General features: G+C 36.9%; 1 protein-coding gene across 1 annotated transcript; it reads right to left on the bottom strand.

Moving 5' to 3' along the window:
* Positions 1-766: 766 nt before the first annotated feature.
* Positions 767-7,099, bottom strand: LOC117705919 (olfactory receptor 11G2-like). Its single transcript, XM_034498702.2, has 2 exons — positions 6,970-7,099; positions 767-2,562 (listed from the first exon to the last, which is right to left on the bottom strand). Exon 2 carries the CDS (start codon positions 2,550-2,552, stop codon positions 1,617-1,619), a length of 936 nt encoding a protein of 311 aa, XP_034354593.1. The 5' UTR covers positions 2,553-2,562; positions 6,970-7,099; the 3' UTR covers positions 767-1,616.
* Positions 7,100-18,769: the final 11,670 nt, after the last annotated feature.

Here is an 18,769-nt window from a genome sequence, read left to right on the forward strand (position 1 = left end):
TAATTACTTTCTTTCCTGGGAAGCCTTTTTCATGCAATCTCACTTGTGAGCTCTTGACTTTATCTCTGAGCTCTTGGCATACTATCCACAAAGTTCTTTCTATTTCTGTACTGTGAAGAGTTTCCTTGTGTTTTCTTCTGAAAGAAGAAACAGAGTGTTAGGTCATACACTAAGATGTTTGATTAATTCTGACTTGATTTTTAGGTTTTTATACTATTTTCAAAACAGGATTAAAATTTTATTCTCTTACATAGAAATTCAGTTTTTCCAGCATTATTTTGTTGAAGAGACTTTATTTTCTAACTTCTTTGAAAAAAATCAAGTCACTTTTGGTCAACGGTTCTAAACCTGGATTCTATTTCGTACCACTCAGCTATCTGCCTATATTTATGCCAATGCTACATTTTTACTCTAACTCTGTGGTAAATTTACTGGTTTTATTTTTATTCTTCTTCTTCTTCTTTTTTTTTTTTTAACTAAAATAGGATATCCTTTGAGATTTCTAAATATTCTCTGTTGTACTTAATATTTCACATTCTAACACTGGCATTTTATTTGTCTGATCTGGACATTTACATATTTCAAAGATATTAATCTTTTGTTTATTATTTAGTGTTATTGTGATAGATTTTTTTGGAGGACAGAAATATAAGTTTGACTAAAGGCATAAAGGTAACTTTTGGAGTAATGTTAGTAGAAAACTTTAGGTTTTGTCTGAAAGTTATGATCTACTGTTACTTAAAAAGGCAAATACTAGAAAAGATAATACACTTAATTGTCTTTATTGAAAACAACAACAAAAGAGGTTTTCTTATCTTATCTTTCTTTTTCTTTTTTCTTTCTCTTCTCTTAGAACATTTATACTTTAGAGAACTTGTAAACTCCCTCTAGGGGGTGGGAGTATGTCTTTGAGATATAACCATCAAAGAGCATTGTGCTCACTTCTCAGCTTCTGTACATACAAGATCTTAACTTGTCACAGATAGCTTTATGTTTCCTTTGTATAAAGTCAATTAGTAAATACAGATGTAATCCTACCTACTAGCTAAATATAGGTTGATCTCTGCTCACACACTTTGCTGTCAGAGCACTTAGAGGAATATACATTTTTTTATTGATAAAATGTATGAAATTTATTGTAGTCTTAGTATATAAAAGTACAGAACTTTTTCAATGTTTATAATCATTTAGTGAATTCTTTGTGATACACATTATGGTTTAACGCTTATTCAGAAACAAAATTATTTTATTTCTCTTCTGCCTAAAGGGAGAGATTTTCTGTGTCAGCAGATTTGCTTTTAGATACATTTTTATTTTCTCAACAAATCAAGCTTCTAAAAGTTGACAGTTCTATCATTAATATTTAGTGGTTCCTAATACTTCTACATATTCTAGGAAATGATAAAAAAGAATAAAATCCCAAGTGAAATCACTTGGCTTCTTTTCATTTTTGAGACAAGCTCACGTTTCAGACCTTAGACTGGCCTCAAACTGACAATCTTCCTGTGTTAGCCTCTGGAGGTCTAGAATTACAGATCCATATCATCATGACTCATTAGTTTTCCTTAAATAAGTAAGGCAAAATGAGATTCTCTTTTAAAACAAGAGTTCAAGTTTTACATTTTTAGTAATTTCTTCATTGCATGTTTCATATCTCTGTTCCTCAGACTGTATATCACAGGATTAAGGAGTGGAGTAACCACAGAATAAAACAGAGTCACAAGTTTCTGGACTCCAGCTGCGTGTTCAGATGTTGGGCTCACATACATGACCATCACTGAGCCATAGAAAAGAGAAACCACAGTCAAGTGTGACCCACAGGTGGAGAAGGCCTTTCTTCGTCCAGCTGCTGAAGGGACCCTCAGCACAGCCCTCATTACTAGAGCATACGACCCCATGATAAAGAAAAATGGAACAAATAAAAGCAGGGAACTTAAAGTAGAGCTAGTCAGCTCAATTAAAGAATCCCTCACACAGGTGAGGGCCAACAAAGGGCCTGGGTCACACAGGAAGTGGTCTATAATTCTGGACCCACAGAAGGACATCTGGGAGATGATGATGATGGGAACAGGGAACCAGAGGAAACCAAGCACCCAGCAACTGATCACAAGGATGTTGCAGAGGCGCCCAGTCATGAGAGCAGGATAATGTAATGGTCTGCAGATGGCAAGGTAGCGATCAAATGCCATGACTGCCAGGAAAAAGCATTCTGTAGAACCCAAGGAGAAGAAGAAATAGAACTGCAGGAAGCATCCAGAGAAGGAAATGACCTTGGTGTTAGAGAGGAAGTTGGCCAACATGTTGGGGACTGTGGAGGTGACATACCAGATCTCCAGGAAGGAGAAGTTGGCCAGCAGGAGGTACATGGGGGTGTGTAGTCTCTGATCACAGCACACAGCACAGATGATGGAAGCATTGCCCATGAGGGTAAGGAGGTAGACAATGAAGAAGAGGACAAAGAGGAGGATCTGCCCCTCCCTGGGGCAGGGGAAGCCCAGGAGGATGAAGCCAGTGATGGTGCTGGAGTTGCTGGGGCTGCTGAAGGCTTTCATCTGTCTGTGCCTTGTGAAAGCATCAGAAATGATCAAATGTCAGTTCAAAGAGAAATTACAACCAGGAAATGTTTTTAGGTAATTTTCTAGGAATTCAAACATTTATATATCAAATGTCACTATTTTGTTTAATCTTAAATCCTCATTATGGACATAGTTTTGGTCTGTAAAACACAATATCAACACAAAGACACAGAAATTTTCTTTTTGTTCAGTGAGTGACACTGTGTATAATATGTAAGTGCATAGTTTACTTAACCATGAAAACACCATCCTTAGTACCTAGAGTATCCCAACCTGTTGTCTCATCACTCATTTTTATTTATAAGAATTGCTTCCTCTTTCCTTATAACTTCATGTCACTTCAAACCAAGTATATACTTCTAAATAATCTTTTTTGTTTTTTTCTGTTTTTGTATTTTCTACAAATGAAAGTGTCCTGTTGGTATTTTGGGTGGTATCTTTTGTTCAGTAGTAACTTTATGATATTTTTATGGCTCTATGTATGTCTTACAGAAAGAAAACACTTTTTTCATTCTTTTATCATTCTATTGTGGATGAATATTTTGGTTTATTTCCAGGATCAATGACTCTTTTATCATTTATCTAAAAAGCATTCATCACTGAACTGATATTTTATCACTCCCATTGGCATATGTGAATTCTGTTAATGGCTTTACCCCATTCTGAGCAATGACAGAAGTTGTATTTTAACAGCTTTCCTTCCTATCTTTGTCATATTGAATGAAGCTCTCATACAGATTTTCAATGAAACTTTGTCATGGGTTTATTAGTTTCCTTGAGAAGTTACTTTTTTTTAAGTCATTGGGAATCATCTTCATTTTGCTTATAGAAATCTTCCAACAAGATTAAGAAAATGAATCAATGAGAGAGAGAGAGAGAGAGAGAGAGAGAGAGAGAGAGAGAGAGAGAGAGAGAACACAGCTCACAGGTGACTGAGGTGAAGCAATAGAACAGATTTTAGGAGAAATATTTTTGTGATATATTTATTCATGTTATCTGATATGCAATATGTCAGTTTTGGTAGAAAGACATTTAGATTATTTAATTAATTTAGATTAATAGTTGTATTTTACTTCTGTTAAAGTATTTTTCCAAGCATCAAGTGTAGATATAGCTGAGGTATAGAATAAACAATTATATTTTCTAAAGTATATATTTGACTGTTTACATTATGAATATAATCACCAAAGTTCTGGCTCCCAATCCAGTTACATGAAAGGTGGATTCTGTAATTGCTGGTAGAATATTAAATTAAGTACTCTTGGAAAGAAACTTAAAACGGGTTCTCCTCCTTCTTTTCTCTTCCTGTTCTTCCTCCTTCTCCTTCTTTCTATTCCAAACAGTGCTTGGGAATACCTCAAAGTAGAATGACTATGGACAGTTATATTTCCACAAAATGGTTTTATGTTTTTCTAAATTAAATTACTCTATGTATGGTTAACAATACTACACTTAGATATTTAACTTGTTTTTTTCTGTTTTTTATTGCTTTTATTAATTTACATTTTAAATGTTGTTCCCCTTCCCCCTTTCCCCTCTGCAAGCCCCCATTCCTTTCCTTTTGCCTCTATGATGGTGCTCCGTCAACCCCCCCCCCCCCCCATTCCTGCCCCACAGCTCTAGCATTCCCTTACGCAGGGGCTTTAAAAACCTTTGTAAATGGGACATGCATAAGGAATTTGAAAAATATTGCTTTCATTGTTTGCCATTTGATATCAATCAATCTTAACTTTTCTTTTTAATGTTGTCATAATTATGCAAGGAGTCTGACAATGATCTATATGAAAAATTCAAAGCAGTAAGACATCATATGAAAGGCAGATTATCAGAAGAAAGGCAAGTCAATGTAATTTTTAAAAAATGGCATTAATAGATTCTTTAATACGTTGGAACTCATAAATTTTGTATAAAAGATTTTCTTTGAGTCTTTGTTCCATGCTGTTATTTAAAAGAATGACTACCCCTGAGTCTTCTACGTGTGTTCCTGCTGGCCCAGTGCTGCCTGCCTTACCTAAGTTGCTGTATGCTATCTTTACTTAATCAAACTCTTCTATTCCCATCTACAGGAATACAGAAACATTGGTTTCCCTGGGCTCCAAACCTGCTGTGTGCATTTGCTGAGTACCTTGTCTGCAGGGTATCCTCAGCACTCTGCCTGCAGTAAGGTTTTTAGAGCTTTAAGCTGTTAATTATTATATTTGCAAATGAATGATCTAATGTACTTTCATTTGTGTTTGTTAATTAGAGAACCAGTTAATAGTGTTCTTTGTTACTATTTTTTTCCCAAAATTCTCATTAAAAGTAGCAAATCTTCTCGCCAAATAATAATCTTTTAATTTGTTTTAAAAATAAAAAATGCTTGTCTTAACTATAAAAAGATTCTTTCTGATCTTTATCTACATTTAGATTTTTTTCTGACTTCAGTGACAATAGGAACATGAAGCTAAGAAAATTTCCCAATATTTTATTAATTTATATATTAATTCATGACCTTAATCATTTTAGTGCTTCTGTTGTCTTAAGAAGAGACTCTGTTCCTTATGTCATAAAGCTATATTTCCTAAATATCTTTTCCACTCAGATTCTAAGGTCCTATAACTAGACACTGAGATAATGCTTCAGCTAGAAAGATTGATTGCATTTGAAGGTAAATTTTAAAACAGGTATAAGAATTCTAATGTATATTGTATTATACTTTTCTCATGCAGGATGAAAAATATTAAAACTGTACCTATTTCTGAAGAAATCTTCCAACCATACTCAGCCTCTGTTGGAGATCTTCTAATGTTAATGAATGGAGAACTGATTCAAGGGGAAACTTGCTCTAATATATGAAGAGAACTCCCTGACTCTACATTTCATTCGGTTAAAGCAAAGATCTTCTTAAGCTTAAAGGTTTAACAACAAGTTGGAGACAAATCATTCAATATTTTGAAAGCCAAATGATTGGATATTTGCAGCATATTCTAAAAAGCTGTAGTTTGAAGAATTGTTATGCTAGTAATTTAAAAATATTTCCAGTATTTCATTGACTAGCTTAATTGTCAAGAACTGATTTCCATGCTTATTTTAATGTTATATATCTTTATCTATTTTGACTCTAATAGCAAATCTATCAATGCCCTGCTGTTTCTATTGTGAAAACAGGAACCATGTACTTCTCCCATGCCCTACCCTGCTGTCATCTCCTAAACTTACATTCTTACATTTCCACTCATGTTTCTTCAGACACATCCTTACTTATGTGCGTGCCTTTCTATGTTTTATTTTTCTAAATAGCATCATATTATTTAAAAACCCCAAACTCAAGCACATTAGACATTTGAATAAAATCTTTCTTTTTTAGAAGAAGACCGTTCTCATAGAGTTCTCATATAGCTTCCTTAGAAATGGGATGTGAAAATAATTTTGGGTTAGCCAACGCTGACTTTGTGCAGAGTAACATACTCAGGAAGACTGCATTGTTACTCACCCTTTGTTGCTTAGCTTTTCTGTGCAGAGGATGTTTACTCACCACAGATCTGAGCTGGAACAATCAAATATATGCCTCATTTATTAAACAAAAATAACAAAAATCCTAGGGCTGGGAAAAGTTAGCTTGGTGGAGGGTACTTGCTTAGCTTATGCAAGGCATTGGTCTGCACCCTTACCAACACAGACACACACACACACACACACACACACACACACACACACACACACACACAGTCTCATATAGAGACACACAGAGATATACACACAGATGCTCCTTCACTCTTTCCAGAAGTCTAACAGATTCAGCTTCCATCAACTGTAGGTCCTGTGAGCATACATATAACATAATGCTTAAAAACCCAGGGTATTTGTAATATTAGTTATCTCTTTGGGGGATTTATTTCTTTGTTAATTAGTCAACCATGGAAAACTTGTAAAGTCTGTATGAATAAGGCAGGCTGTCACATAATGTAAAGGAAAGGCATTGCCTGAATATTTTAATTTTGCTTCAGAGTCATGTCACGGAATAATTTTGTTATCTTGTTCATCTGTGCAGATACAGAGAGGAGACACCATGTCTTTAATGCTGAATAGCTATTTGTAAAGATGTTTAAAAGGGACAATTGCCCATATTGTAACAAACACTGTAAAGTTGTGTTTAGTAGCAAAATCCCCTGAATTTAGAGCTAAGCATTTTTTTAATTAGCCATAAGAAACTAATATTGTCAGTGTCTTTAGCTATAACATAAGCATAATTATGCCAATTTAAAGGGATATGGCAGTATCTTGACCAGGCTCCTGGCGAGGAGTATAAGGAACATTGGTTTTATGTCAGAAATTCAGAAAGCTGTGGCGGTTATTAGATTCTACACGTATATGATTACAAGTGTATTATCCTAAGCCTATATTATCTTATTACCTGTGTTAGAAAAGGAAATCCAAGATGAAGTATCTTAGAAGTTTGCCTTTTTATTCTTACTTTCTTAGAGTAAGACAGTTTTTCTAAATTCTTGACAATAACCAGAGAGGAGGAAGGTATGAAGGCAATGATAAAGAGGACACTTAAGCGTCTCCACTGAGAATGTAGAATTATAAGCAGAACCTGTCTGAAAATTAGTTGATCATTTCCCCAGGTCCTTGAGGATCCATTTACTGATTCTGGAAGAGCAGCATCAGGGGACAGCTCTGTGCTTGTTATTCACTTTACTCAGGGTTGTGCCTTAATTTCTGCTTCTGTGTGCATGTGTGCATGTGTGCATGCATGTGTGCGTGTGTGTATGTGTGTGTGTGTAAGGTGATATATTTTGTGTGTTTCAAGCATCTCACAGAAGTTTAATTTAAAACTTAATAACCTAACTTATTGATTTCTTAATCATTCAAGAACACTGTTTCTAATTCCTGTAAGTGTACTTAGCATACAGTCAATTAAAAAAAAAACTTTACAGCCTGAAAGTAAGGGATTACTATCATGTACCACTCAGGCCCCTGATCTTTCCGTGCTTGTCTGACACTTGGCTAAGTTATATCTTTTTTGAAAGAATGTAATAGTCACACTAATTATTTGAGAATGTGATTATTTTATCATATTCACCCCTGCACCATTCTCTCCCTTAATTCTTCCCAGATCTATCTCTATCCACCCATCTTTTCATTTAATTAGCATTGTTACCTGCATGCATATATATTAATGTATAAATACAACCTGCTGAGTTTATTTAGTGTCACTCCTAAGTATATGTTTTTATTATGATCACATAGTTTTGGAAAACCAATTGGAGCTCATCTTTGAGGGTGCCTGACTCATCTAGGGGGGATGCTTTGTAAATATTTTACTCATGCACATTGATATGTGAAGTGGCATTTACATTCTGCAGGTCTTGTTTGGGTTGACCATATAGCTAAGATTTTATGGGTGTAGATTTCCTGTCTAAAATAGAAGATATAACCTAACAACAGATATACTAGTCTTCTGACTTTTACAGTCTTTCTTTTCCCTCTTCTGGGATGTCCCCGGAGCCTTAGGTCATACCTTAAGGGATTTTTTTAAATAAAGTTAAAAAATAAGAAACCTTTTTATATACCAACAACACACATGTTGAAAAAGAGAGCCTGTACATATGCTCATTCACAAACATCTCAAAAACCAAACCAAATCAAAACCAAAACAACCAAAACCAAACCAACAATGTCTACAAAAATACCTAAATAAGGGTGAAAGACCTTACAATGAAAACTTTAACTCTCTAAAGACAGAGATTGAGGACATATATTCTTTTTGTCATTTATAACAATATAAATTGAAGAGCAGATAATTCTTTTAAGTGAATTGAACCAGGAACAAAGAAACAATCAGAGGATACTATGTGGAATATTAAAAACCCAAATTCATAGAGGTTCAGAGCAAATTGGTGGTTACCCAAGACTAGGAAGAGACCTGGAGAGGCAGAGATGGGTAACCATTGATCACTGGACATTAAGCTATAGGAAGAGGGGGGTAGGACATTTTCTTGTTGTATTCTACAATAGTCATTACAAATTTTGGTACTACGCTGTATAATTTAAAAAGATATAAGTAAGAATTTTGAATTTTACCACTCTAAAAAAATATCAGAAATGACATGCCAGACTGGACCTGATGAAATGTTACAAGATAAACAGATGAATTATCACATTCTGTTGCCAGATGCTGTTCTATTGAAATATAATTTTTTATGTATCAGCTTAAATAAATTTAATTATAAAAAGTTTTAAATACTTTTGGTATTTAAATGGGTGGCTGGTTTCATAGAAACAAAGCTGCTTGAAGTAACCCTTCAAAATGAGCTTTATTAGTAGGTATACAGGTTCATGACTACATCTAGTCAGGAATCCTATAAAATGAGACAGTGTAGAAGAGTTATAGAATCATACCAGAAGAAGCATCATGAAGACATGAAGGCAGAGGAAAGTTTCCATTCTGTAGGAGAAAAAGAAGTTTCTACCTCTTTTAGGTTTTGAAGGGTCAAGTCTGTCTCAACTCACATGACAGAAGTCAAAGAGCAGGAATATAATAATAAGTGGGTTACATTTCAAAGTTGCCTTAGTCTTGGAAACCAGATGAGAAGCTGGCCTTGCTTTCCTGCTTTATCTGTGAGTGCTAACAAATACAGTAGCTTTTGTTGGGTTTTTGTCTTACCGGGGAGAGTGCAGGGTATGTGGCCTGCTGGCACCAAGAAATACCAAGTAAGACCTTGACTCAAGCCCTTGCTTGCCTCCCCATATTTTCTTTAAGCACACTCAAAAAACTTAAACTTCACCTCATCCCCTGGACTCCATTTTTCAGTATACAACTCTGCCTGCTTTTGTGGAGGCCTGCTGACACCAAGGACCACAGACCATGCTGATTCTAGGGATCCCAGAGACAAGATTAGCATCCAAAACCCCAGAGGTGATGGAGGCCACAAAACCATAGGGGAGACAGTCTACTAGATGTGAAAGCTCACTAGTTACCAGAAACTCAGACCACTCAGGCCAAAAGACAGAGAAGAAACAGAAATCAAGGGAAAACAACCTGAAAACACCCATCCAAAAAAGATAATCTCAGAAATCAGCATCCAAACCTATACTAACTACAAATCCCAGATGCTAAATGACACAATCAACAACAGTCAGGGCAACATGGCACCAGTGGAGCCAATTTATCCTACTCCAGCAAGCCGTAGATATCCTAACACAGATGAAGCACAAGAAAATGACCTGAAATCTAGTCTTATGAAAATGATTGAGGCCTTTAAAGAGGAAATGAATAAATCCCTTAAAGAAATAAAAAAAATTTACAGTTAAACAGGTGAAGGAAGTGATTAATTTATTCAAGACCTGAAACTGGAAATAGAAGTAATAAAGAAAACACAAACTAGGGGAATCCGGGGGATGGAAAAAAAAAAACTAGGTAAGAGAACAGGAACTACAAACATAAGTATCACCAACAGAATACAAAGGATGGAAGAAAGAATCTTAGGTGTAGAAGATATGATAGAGGAAATGGTTAAATCTAAAAAGTTCCTGACAATACCGGACATTGTGGAAAGACAAAACCTGAGAATAATAGGAATAGAAGAATGAGAAGATTCCCAGATCAAAGGTTCAAAAAATATTTTCAACAAAATCATAGAAGAAAATTTTCTTATAAAGTTTCCATACAAGAAAGAGATGCCTACAAACATACAAGAAGCCTACAGAACACTGAACAGATAAAACTGGAAAAGAAAAACCTCCTGCTACATAATAATCAGAACCCCAAAGATACAGAACAAAGAAAGAAAATTAAAAGCTGCAGAGAAAAAGGCCAAATAACATATAGAGACAGACATATTTAATCCACCTAACTTCTCAGTTGAGATTCTAAAAGCCAGAAGGGCTTGAATAGATATTTTTCAGTCTCTTAGAGACCACAGAGGTCAGCCTAGATTACTATATACAGCAAAACTTTCAATTGGCATAGATGGAGAAAGCAAGATACTCCATGACAAAACCAAATTTAAAAAGCATCTTTCCACTAATCCTGCCATACAGAGGGTACTCAAAAGAAAGTTCCAACACAAGGAGGTTAACTACACCCAAGAAAAAACAGAAAATAAATCATTACTCATCAGCAAAGCCAAAAGAAAAGAAACACTCTAGTGGACATGTATACACACACACATACCTCCACTACCACCACTGCTACCACAAACATCAAAGTAACAGAAATTCAAAATCATTACTTATTAATATTTCTCAAAACCAATGTACTCAATTGCCCAAAAGAAAGACACAGACTAATGGATGTAAAAACAGGATCCACCATTCTGCTGCATTTGAGAAACACACCTCAGCATTAAAGAGAGACATTAATTAGACTTAAGGATGGAAAAATAATTTTTCAACAAAATACACCCAAGAAACATGCTATTATAACCATTCTAATACTTAATAAGATAGACTTTCAACAAAAGGTAATTAAAAAAGATGGAAAAGAACACTCCATACACATCTAAGGAAAAATCTATGAAGATGACATCTCATTTCTGAATATCTATGCCCCAAATGCAAGGGTACTCATATTTGTAAAGAAATTTACTAAAGCTTAAATCAATGTCAAACCTCATACATTAATAGTGAGTAACTTCAACACCCCATTCTCACCAATGGACAGGTCATCCAGTCAAAAACTAAACAGAGAAAAAATGAAACTATCAGAGGTTATGATTCAAATAGACTTAATAGATATCTACAAAACATTTCAACCAAACACAAAAAAAATATACCTCCTTCTCAACACATCATGGAACCTTCTCCTAAACTGACCATATACTTGGTCACAAAGCAAGTCTCAACAGATATGAAAAAATTAAAATAACCATTTGTATTCTATCAGACCACTATGTATTAAAGCTGTAGTTCAACAACAATAGAAAAAACAGAAAGCCTGCAAACTCATGGAAATTAAACAAGCCTACTCAGTGTTCACTGTATCAAGGAAGAAATAAAGAAATTAAAATCTGTCTAGAATTCAATAAAAATACAGGCAGAAAATACCCAAACTTATGAAAGCAGTGCTAATAGAAAGTTCATAGAACTAAGAGCATTCATAGCTCTAAGTGCCTCCTTCCCTGTTCTAGCTCAAAGTCATTTTCATGCCTGAAGCCTTTTTTGTTCTAGCCTAAGATGCATATTTGTTGCAACCCGTACTGCCCGTTCCGGTCTGAGGGTCAGGGTCTAGCGAGAGAGAGAGTGGGGATAAAGGGGAAGAGACACAAAGAATGGAGACAAGACAGAGATTTTGATTAAGTCTTATTTATTGAAGGGAATTTTGAGCTATTTATAGGCTTTTGCCACGTGCCTTGTAGGCGCGTGGATACCACGTGCCTTACAGGTGTCTATAGCATGGACAGCACGTGTACCGCAATGCCTTGCAGGCTTGGATAGCACATGCGCCTTATAAGCATGTATGGCGTAGATAGCACGTGGACAGCATGTGAACTGCATGCCTTGCAGGCGTGACTACCACGTGCACCTTGCAGCTGGGGCAGTAAACAGCAACACAAAATATGTGGGATATCAGAGTGTGCTTCAGCTGTTGTAGGCTATTGAAAACCAAATCTTTCGTCAGGGTATATGGTTCCAGATGGCTGCAAAGTTGATCTAGCCGCTTTCTGCTAAAGTCGGCTCCCAACACATATTTATGCCTGAAATTATTTCTTTGTTCTAGCCTAATATTAAGATTCCTGCCTAAAAATACTTCTTTGTTCTAGCCTAAGATTTAGATTCCTGCCTGAAATTACTTCTTTGTTCTAGCCTAATGTCAGATTCCTGCCAAGAAGCCCATTTTCTTGTCCTTGATCAATGTCAGATTCCTGCCAAGCAGTCCCAAAAGCTCTCTGCCTCTACCCCCCTTTTTAAAATGTTATAAACAAGACTGAGCCTGTCTTAGGTCACTCTGACAAGAATGCCTTCCTTACCTGTCATGGGATATGCATTATCAAAAGCAATACACTTCTGTCTTAGGTTGATAAGGCTCTGTGCAGAATCTTACCCATCCTTGGCTTGCCAGCCTGTTAAACTAATAACTCTGTTTGGGGGTCCATTTTCAGTTTCAAGTCATGTACTTTGGCTGCTAACATGCTGATGTTGTTAAAGACAAACTTTCACATTATGGGAAGGAATAAAATATTCCCAGGACAAAAAGGGCTAGCATGAACAAGCTATAGATGCCATTCTTGATGTTTAACCAAAATGGAAATACTGACCTCAGGCCATGGAAAATTTTATCAGCAGTATCTGCTGCATCAAAGCTCAGCAGAGCAGCATTCTTTAAATTAATAATCTTACTGTGCAATGCTAAAGCATCAAGAGATATGTTAGAATTATGCCAAATATCCTGCAAGTGTCTTTAAGCTTTTTCTGAATTATAATGACTATCATTGTAAATTTTAGAAGTAACACAACTCCATTCATATTTGGCATGCCACTCAAGACGGTTCCTTACTCTTAAACTCTGAACTGCCTTCCAATAATTTGAACAGGATAAAGAGCATCAATCCAATGTTCCAAATGCCTATTTAAATCCTCTTGTATATTCAACATATTAGTAACATTTTTTTGCTAAGTAATTAACAAAAGTAGCTGTAATTAAAGCTGTTATATCAGCAATAATCAAACCCAGTACCCTCTTGCTTCTGCTTAAAGCCCAATTCACGTCTTTTAGTACTTGCAAGCTTTTTTCTGAAAACCAAGGTTCTGTAATACTCAAGGCAATAAGACAAAAGCTATTTGATTGTGGGGAGACGACAGAAGGCGACTATCATCCTTGCAGCCATCTTGAGCTATATACCCTGACAAGAGACTTGATTACATCAGCCTACAACAGCTGAGCACACTCTGATAACATCTTGGTTTATATACCCAGGATCTTCCCTTGGGTGTGTGAGACTTAAAGCTGTGATTTAGAGCTGAGACTTAAAGGCATGACTTAGAGATCAGATTTAGAGACAAGGCCTAAGGGCATGACTTAAAGGTGTGACTTAGAGGCGTGGCTTAGATGTGAGACATATAAAAGGCAAGAGGCAGACAGAAGAAATTATTATCAGTATAACTTGGAACTAGGAATTAGGTTAGAAAGTACAACTTGGAGTACAACTTGGAGTAGGAATTAGGCATTGAGGAAGAAGAATTATTAGGTATTAGGCACTTGGCACTTGGAGGAAGAACTTGAAATTAGACATAAGGCACTTAGCACTTAGAAGAAGTAACTTGGAACTTGGAGGCACTAGGGATTAGGTGCTAGGAACTAGGAACTCAAGACTTGGGACTTGGACTAGGAAGAGAGACTAAAGAATAAACAGGATTGAATCACACTCTGTCTGGTCTCCATTCTTCGAGTCCATCCTCAGTCTCTCTCTTGCAGTGTGGGCTAACAAGTTAGTCCCCAAGGCTTTTTGGCAGTGCAGGTCCAACATTGACAGAATGGTCTGAGACATTTTGGCCCCCAAGTGTGGGGCAGAGTGGCTCTCAACATTTCTGGCCCCCAAGCATGGGGTAGCTCGGGCCACAACAGTTGATAGACCCCCATAACAGACATGCTAGGTTTCAACACACTAACACAATTAGAAAGTGTACAATCAATGCAACTTACAATAAATACTGTAGAAGAAACAAAAGTAATTTTAGCTTGACAATTAAGGGAGTTTTAACACATGCACCAACACTTATTTAAAATCCCCATCCTGTCCCAACTTTATCTCTTGCTAACATAATATCATAAAGAACTGCAGCTAACTTCTAAATATGTCTTTAAAGATGTCTAGCCTTCCAAATGAAGACTGTTATTTTTAATATTGGATTGATTTCTAGACCAGCCTATGATTGAGTCCGAATAACTGGAAACCTTTAAGAAAAATACAAGAGTCATTGTAATTTCTCTTTTTGATTCTCTGTTCCACAAGGTCTAAAAGCTTGAAGCAAGGCAGCTTGTCCCATCTGAGACAAAGGAAACCAAATGTGGGTCAGGAACCTATGTTCAATACATCCTCCCAGTCACCATTGTCAGGGTACTCTGCAAGCTCACAGGACAGCATCATTCTTTGTCCCAGTATTAGCATGTCTCACCAATCACTTTGGCAGCCACCATGCTCCATCAGCATCCTACAGAAAAAACACAAACATGCCCTCTTCCACATATTAGATACCTGATCGGGGTCATGCCATATGCCAGTAAGTGGAGCCTTCCTTTTCACCTAGGCATAAGTATGCCTAGTTGTAGGGTGCTATAGACACTCAGTAGAACATTCCTTAGCATATAAATTTTTTTAAAAATTTAAAGTAAAAAGAGCATGATTTAAATAAATTTGTGGTGTACCGTGATATATCTCCCCCCTCCTTTTTTTAAATTTTATGAAGATATTGTTTATAGTTCCATGGGCCCCTTCCATACTTCCTTGTTCTTGGGGATTATAAGGAATTCCAGTAATATGGGTAATATTAAATTATTGACAAAAAGTCTCAAATGCTCAACTGCAATAGCCAGTTTCATTATCTGTTTTTTAAAAATTATTGGACATTTTATTTATTTACTTTTCAGATGTTATTCACTTTCCCCATTCTCTACCAAAACTCCTTATTCCATACCCCCTCCTCCTACTTCTGTGTGAATGTACTTTTACCCATCCACCCATTCCTGCTACCTTACCCTCAAATTCCCCAACACTGGGATATCCAGACTTCACTGGACTAAGGGTCTCCTCTTTCACCCATGCCCAACAAGGCCATTTTCAACTACACATATAGCTGGAGCCATGGAACACTCCATGAGAGTTCCCAGACTGGCTGTTTAGACCCTGGGAGCTCTGGTTGGTTGGTATTGTTGGTCTCCACATGGGACCACAAACCCCTTTAGCTCCTTCAGTCCTCTCTCTAACTCCTCCACTGGGGACATGGTGCTCAGTTCAGTGGTTAGCAAAGAGCATCCACCTGTAAATATGTTATACTGTGGCAGAGCCTCTCAGGAGACACATATATCAGGCTCCTGTCATCATGCACTTTCTGACATCCACAACAGTGTCTACATTTGGTGACTGCACATGGGATGGATTCCCCAAATGGGATATTTTCCAGGCGGTCCCTCCTCAAGTCTCTGTTTCATACTTTGTCTCTATACTTGCTCCCGTGAGTGTTTTGTTTCTCCTTCTAAGAAGGACCAAAGCACCCAAACTTTGGTCTTTCTTTTTCTTGAGCTTCATGTGGTCTGTAGGTTGTATCTTACATATTGTGAGCTTTTGGGCTAATATCTACTTATCAGTGAGTGTATACTTTTTGTGTTCTTTTGAGATTGAGTTACATCATACAAGATGACATTTTTCAGTTCCATCCATTTACCTAAGAATTTCATGAATTCATTGTTTTTAATAGCGGAGTAATACTCCATTGTGTAAATCTACTACATTTTCTGTATCCATTCCTCTGTTGAAGGACATCTAGGTTCTTTCCAGCTTCTGGCTATTATAAATAAGGTTGCTATAGACATAGGGGAGCATGTGTCCTTGTTATATGTTGGAGCATCTTCTGGGTATATGCCCAGGAGTGGTATATCTGGGTCCTCAGGTAATGCTATTTCTAATTTTCTGAGGAACCATCAGACTGATTTTCAGAGTGATTGTATCAGCTTGCAATTCCATCAACAATGGAGGAGTGTTCCTCTTTATATCCTTGCCAGCATCTGCTGTCACCTGAGTTTTTGATCTTAGCCATTCTGACTGGTGTGAGGTGGAATCTCAGGGTTGTTTGGATTTGCATTTTCCTGATGAGTAAGGATGCTGAACATTTCTTTAGGTGCTTCTCAGCCATTTGAGTTTCCTCAGTTGAGAATTCTTTGTTTAGCTCTCTACCCTATTTTTAAAATATGGTTATTTGGTTGTCTGAAGTCTAATTTCTTGAGTTCTTTATATATATATTGGATATTAGCCCTTTATCAGATGTAGAATTGGTAAAGATCTTTTCCCATTCTGTTGGTTTTTGTTTTGTCTTATTGACAGTGTCCTTTGCCTTACAGAAGCTTTGCAATTTTAAAAGGTCCCATTTGTCAATTCTTGGTCTTAGAGCATAAGCCATTGGTTTTATGTTCAGGAACTTTCCCCCACTTTCTCTTCTATTAGTTTAGGTGTATCTGGTTTTATGTGGAGGTTTTTGATCCACTTGGACTTGAGCTTTGTACATGGAGATATGAATGGATCAATTTGTATTCTTCTACATGCTGACATCCAGTTGAGCAAGCACCATTTGTTAAAAATCCTGTCTTTTTTCCACTGAATGCTTTTGGCTCCTTCATCACAGATCAAGTGACCATAGGTATGTGGGTTCATTTTTAGGTCTTCGATTCTATTCCATTGATCTTCCTGCCTGTCTCTACCAATACAATGCAGTTTTTATCACTATTGTTTTGTAGTACAGCTTGAGATCTGGGATGGTGTTTCTCCCACAAAATCTTTTAATTTTGAGAAAAGTTTTAGCTATCCTTTTTTGTTGTTGTTATTCCAAATGAATTTGCAAATTTCTCATTCTATTTCAATGAATAATTGAGTTGGAATTTTGATGGGGATTGCATTTAATCTTAGATTGCTTTTGGCAAGATGACTCATGGATTGGCAGGATAATATACTAACCAGCTCCTGGTTTTGCTGATATTTTGTATACTTCTTTTTGTTTCTACTTGGTTGATTTCAGTCCTGAGTTTGATTATTTCCTGCCATCTCCTCCTCTTGGGTATATGTGGGGAGCCGACAGAAGGCGGCTATCATCCTTGCAGCCATCTTGAGCCATATACCCTGACAAGAGACTTGATTACAATAGCCTACAAGAGCTGAGCACACTCTGATAACATTTTGGTTTAGATACCCAGGATCTTCCCTTGGGTGTGTGAGACTTAAAGCTGTGATTTAGAGCAGAGACTTAAGGGTATGACTTAGAGATCAGATTTAGAGACAAGGCCTAAGGGCATGACTTAAAGGTGTGACTTAGAGGCATGGCTTAGAAGTGAGACATATAAAAGGAGTACAACTTGGAACTAGGAATTAGGTTAGAGAGTACAACTTGGAGTTCAACTTGGAGTAGGAATTAGGCACTCGGAAGAGAACTCAGAAAAATTATTATTAAGTATTAGGCACTTGAGACTCGAGACAGGCAACTAGGTATTAGGCACTTGGCACTTGGAGGAAGAACTTGGAATTAGACATTAGGCACTTAGCACTTGCAAGAAGAACTTGGAACTTGGAGGCACTAGGGACTAGGAACTAGGGACTAGGAACTCAAAACTTGGGAATTGGACTAGGAAGAGAGACTGAAGAATAAACGGGATTGAATCACACTCTGTCTGGTCTCCATTCCTCGAGTCTATCCTCACAGACTGGAGTCCAGACCCACAGACTGGAGCAGCTTGAGGCAGTGAGAGCTCTAACAGTTTAACCCCCCAAGGCTTTCGGCAGTGCGGGCTCCAACATTGATAGAGTGGCTCGCGACACTTGGGCCCCCAAACGTGGGCCAGATAGGGCCGCAACAGGTGTATTTGCTTCTTTTTGTTCTAGAGCTTTCAGGTGTGCTGTCAAGTTGCTTGTATATGCTCTCTCCAGTTTCTTTTTGTAGACACTTAGAGCTATGAGATTTCCTCTTAGCACTGCTTTCACTGTGTCCCATAAGTTTTGGTATAAAGAGCCTTTATTTTCATTAAATTCTTAGGTGCCTCGTTAGCGCAGTAGGTAATGTGTCAGTTTCATATTTTCATTAAATTCTAAGAAGTCTTTCATTTCTTTCTTTATTTCCTCCCTGACCAAATTATCATTAAGTAGAGAGTTCTTCAGTTTCCATGTGTATGTGGGCTTTTATTTGTTTTTGTTATTATTGAAGACCAGCCTTAGTCCATGGTGATCTGATAGGATGCATGGGATTATTTCAATCTTTTTGTATCTGTTGAGACCTGCTTTGTGACCAATTATATGGCCAATTTTGGAGAAGGTACCATGAGGTGCTGAGAAGAAGGTATATTCTTTTGGTTTTGGATGAAATACTTTATAGATATCTGTTAAATCCATTTGGCTCATGAATTCTCTTAGTTTCACTGTGTCTCTGTTTAGTTTGTGTTTCCATGATCTGTTCATTGCTGAGAGTGGGGTGTTGAAGTCCCCCACTATTATTGTGTGAGGTTCAATGAATGT

This window comes from Arvicanthis niloticus, chromosome 3 (genome assembly GCF_011762505.2).
Source record: "Arvicanthis niloticus isolate mArvNil1 chromosome 3, mArvNil1.pat.X, whole genome shotgun sequence".
Taxonomy (NCBI): Eukaryota; Metazoa; Chordata; class Mammalia; order Rodentia; family Muridae; genus Arvicanthis; species Arvicanthis niloticus.

What these genes read in the sequence shown, in the direction of transcription:
- LOC117705919 (XM_034498702.2), bottom strand. Translation starts at nt 2,552, where the DNA reads ATGAAAGCCTTCAGCAGCCCCAGCAACTCCAGCACCATCACTGGCTTC.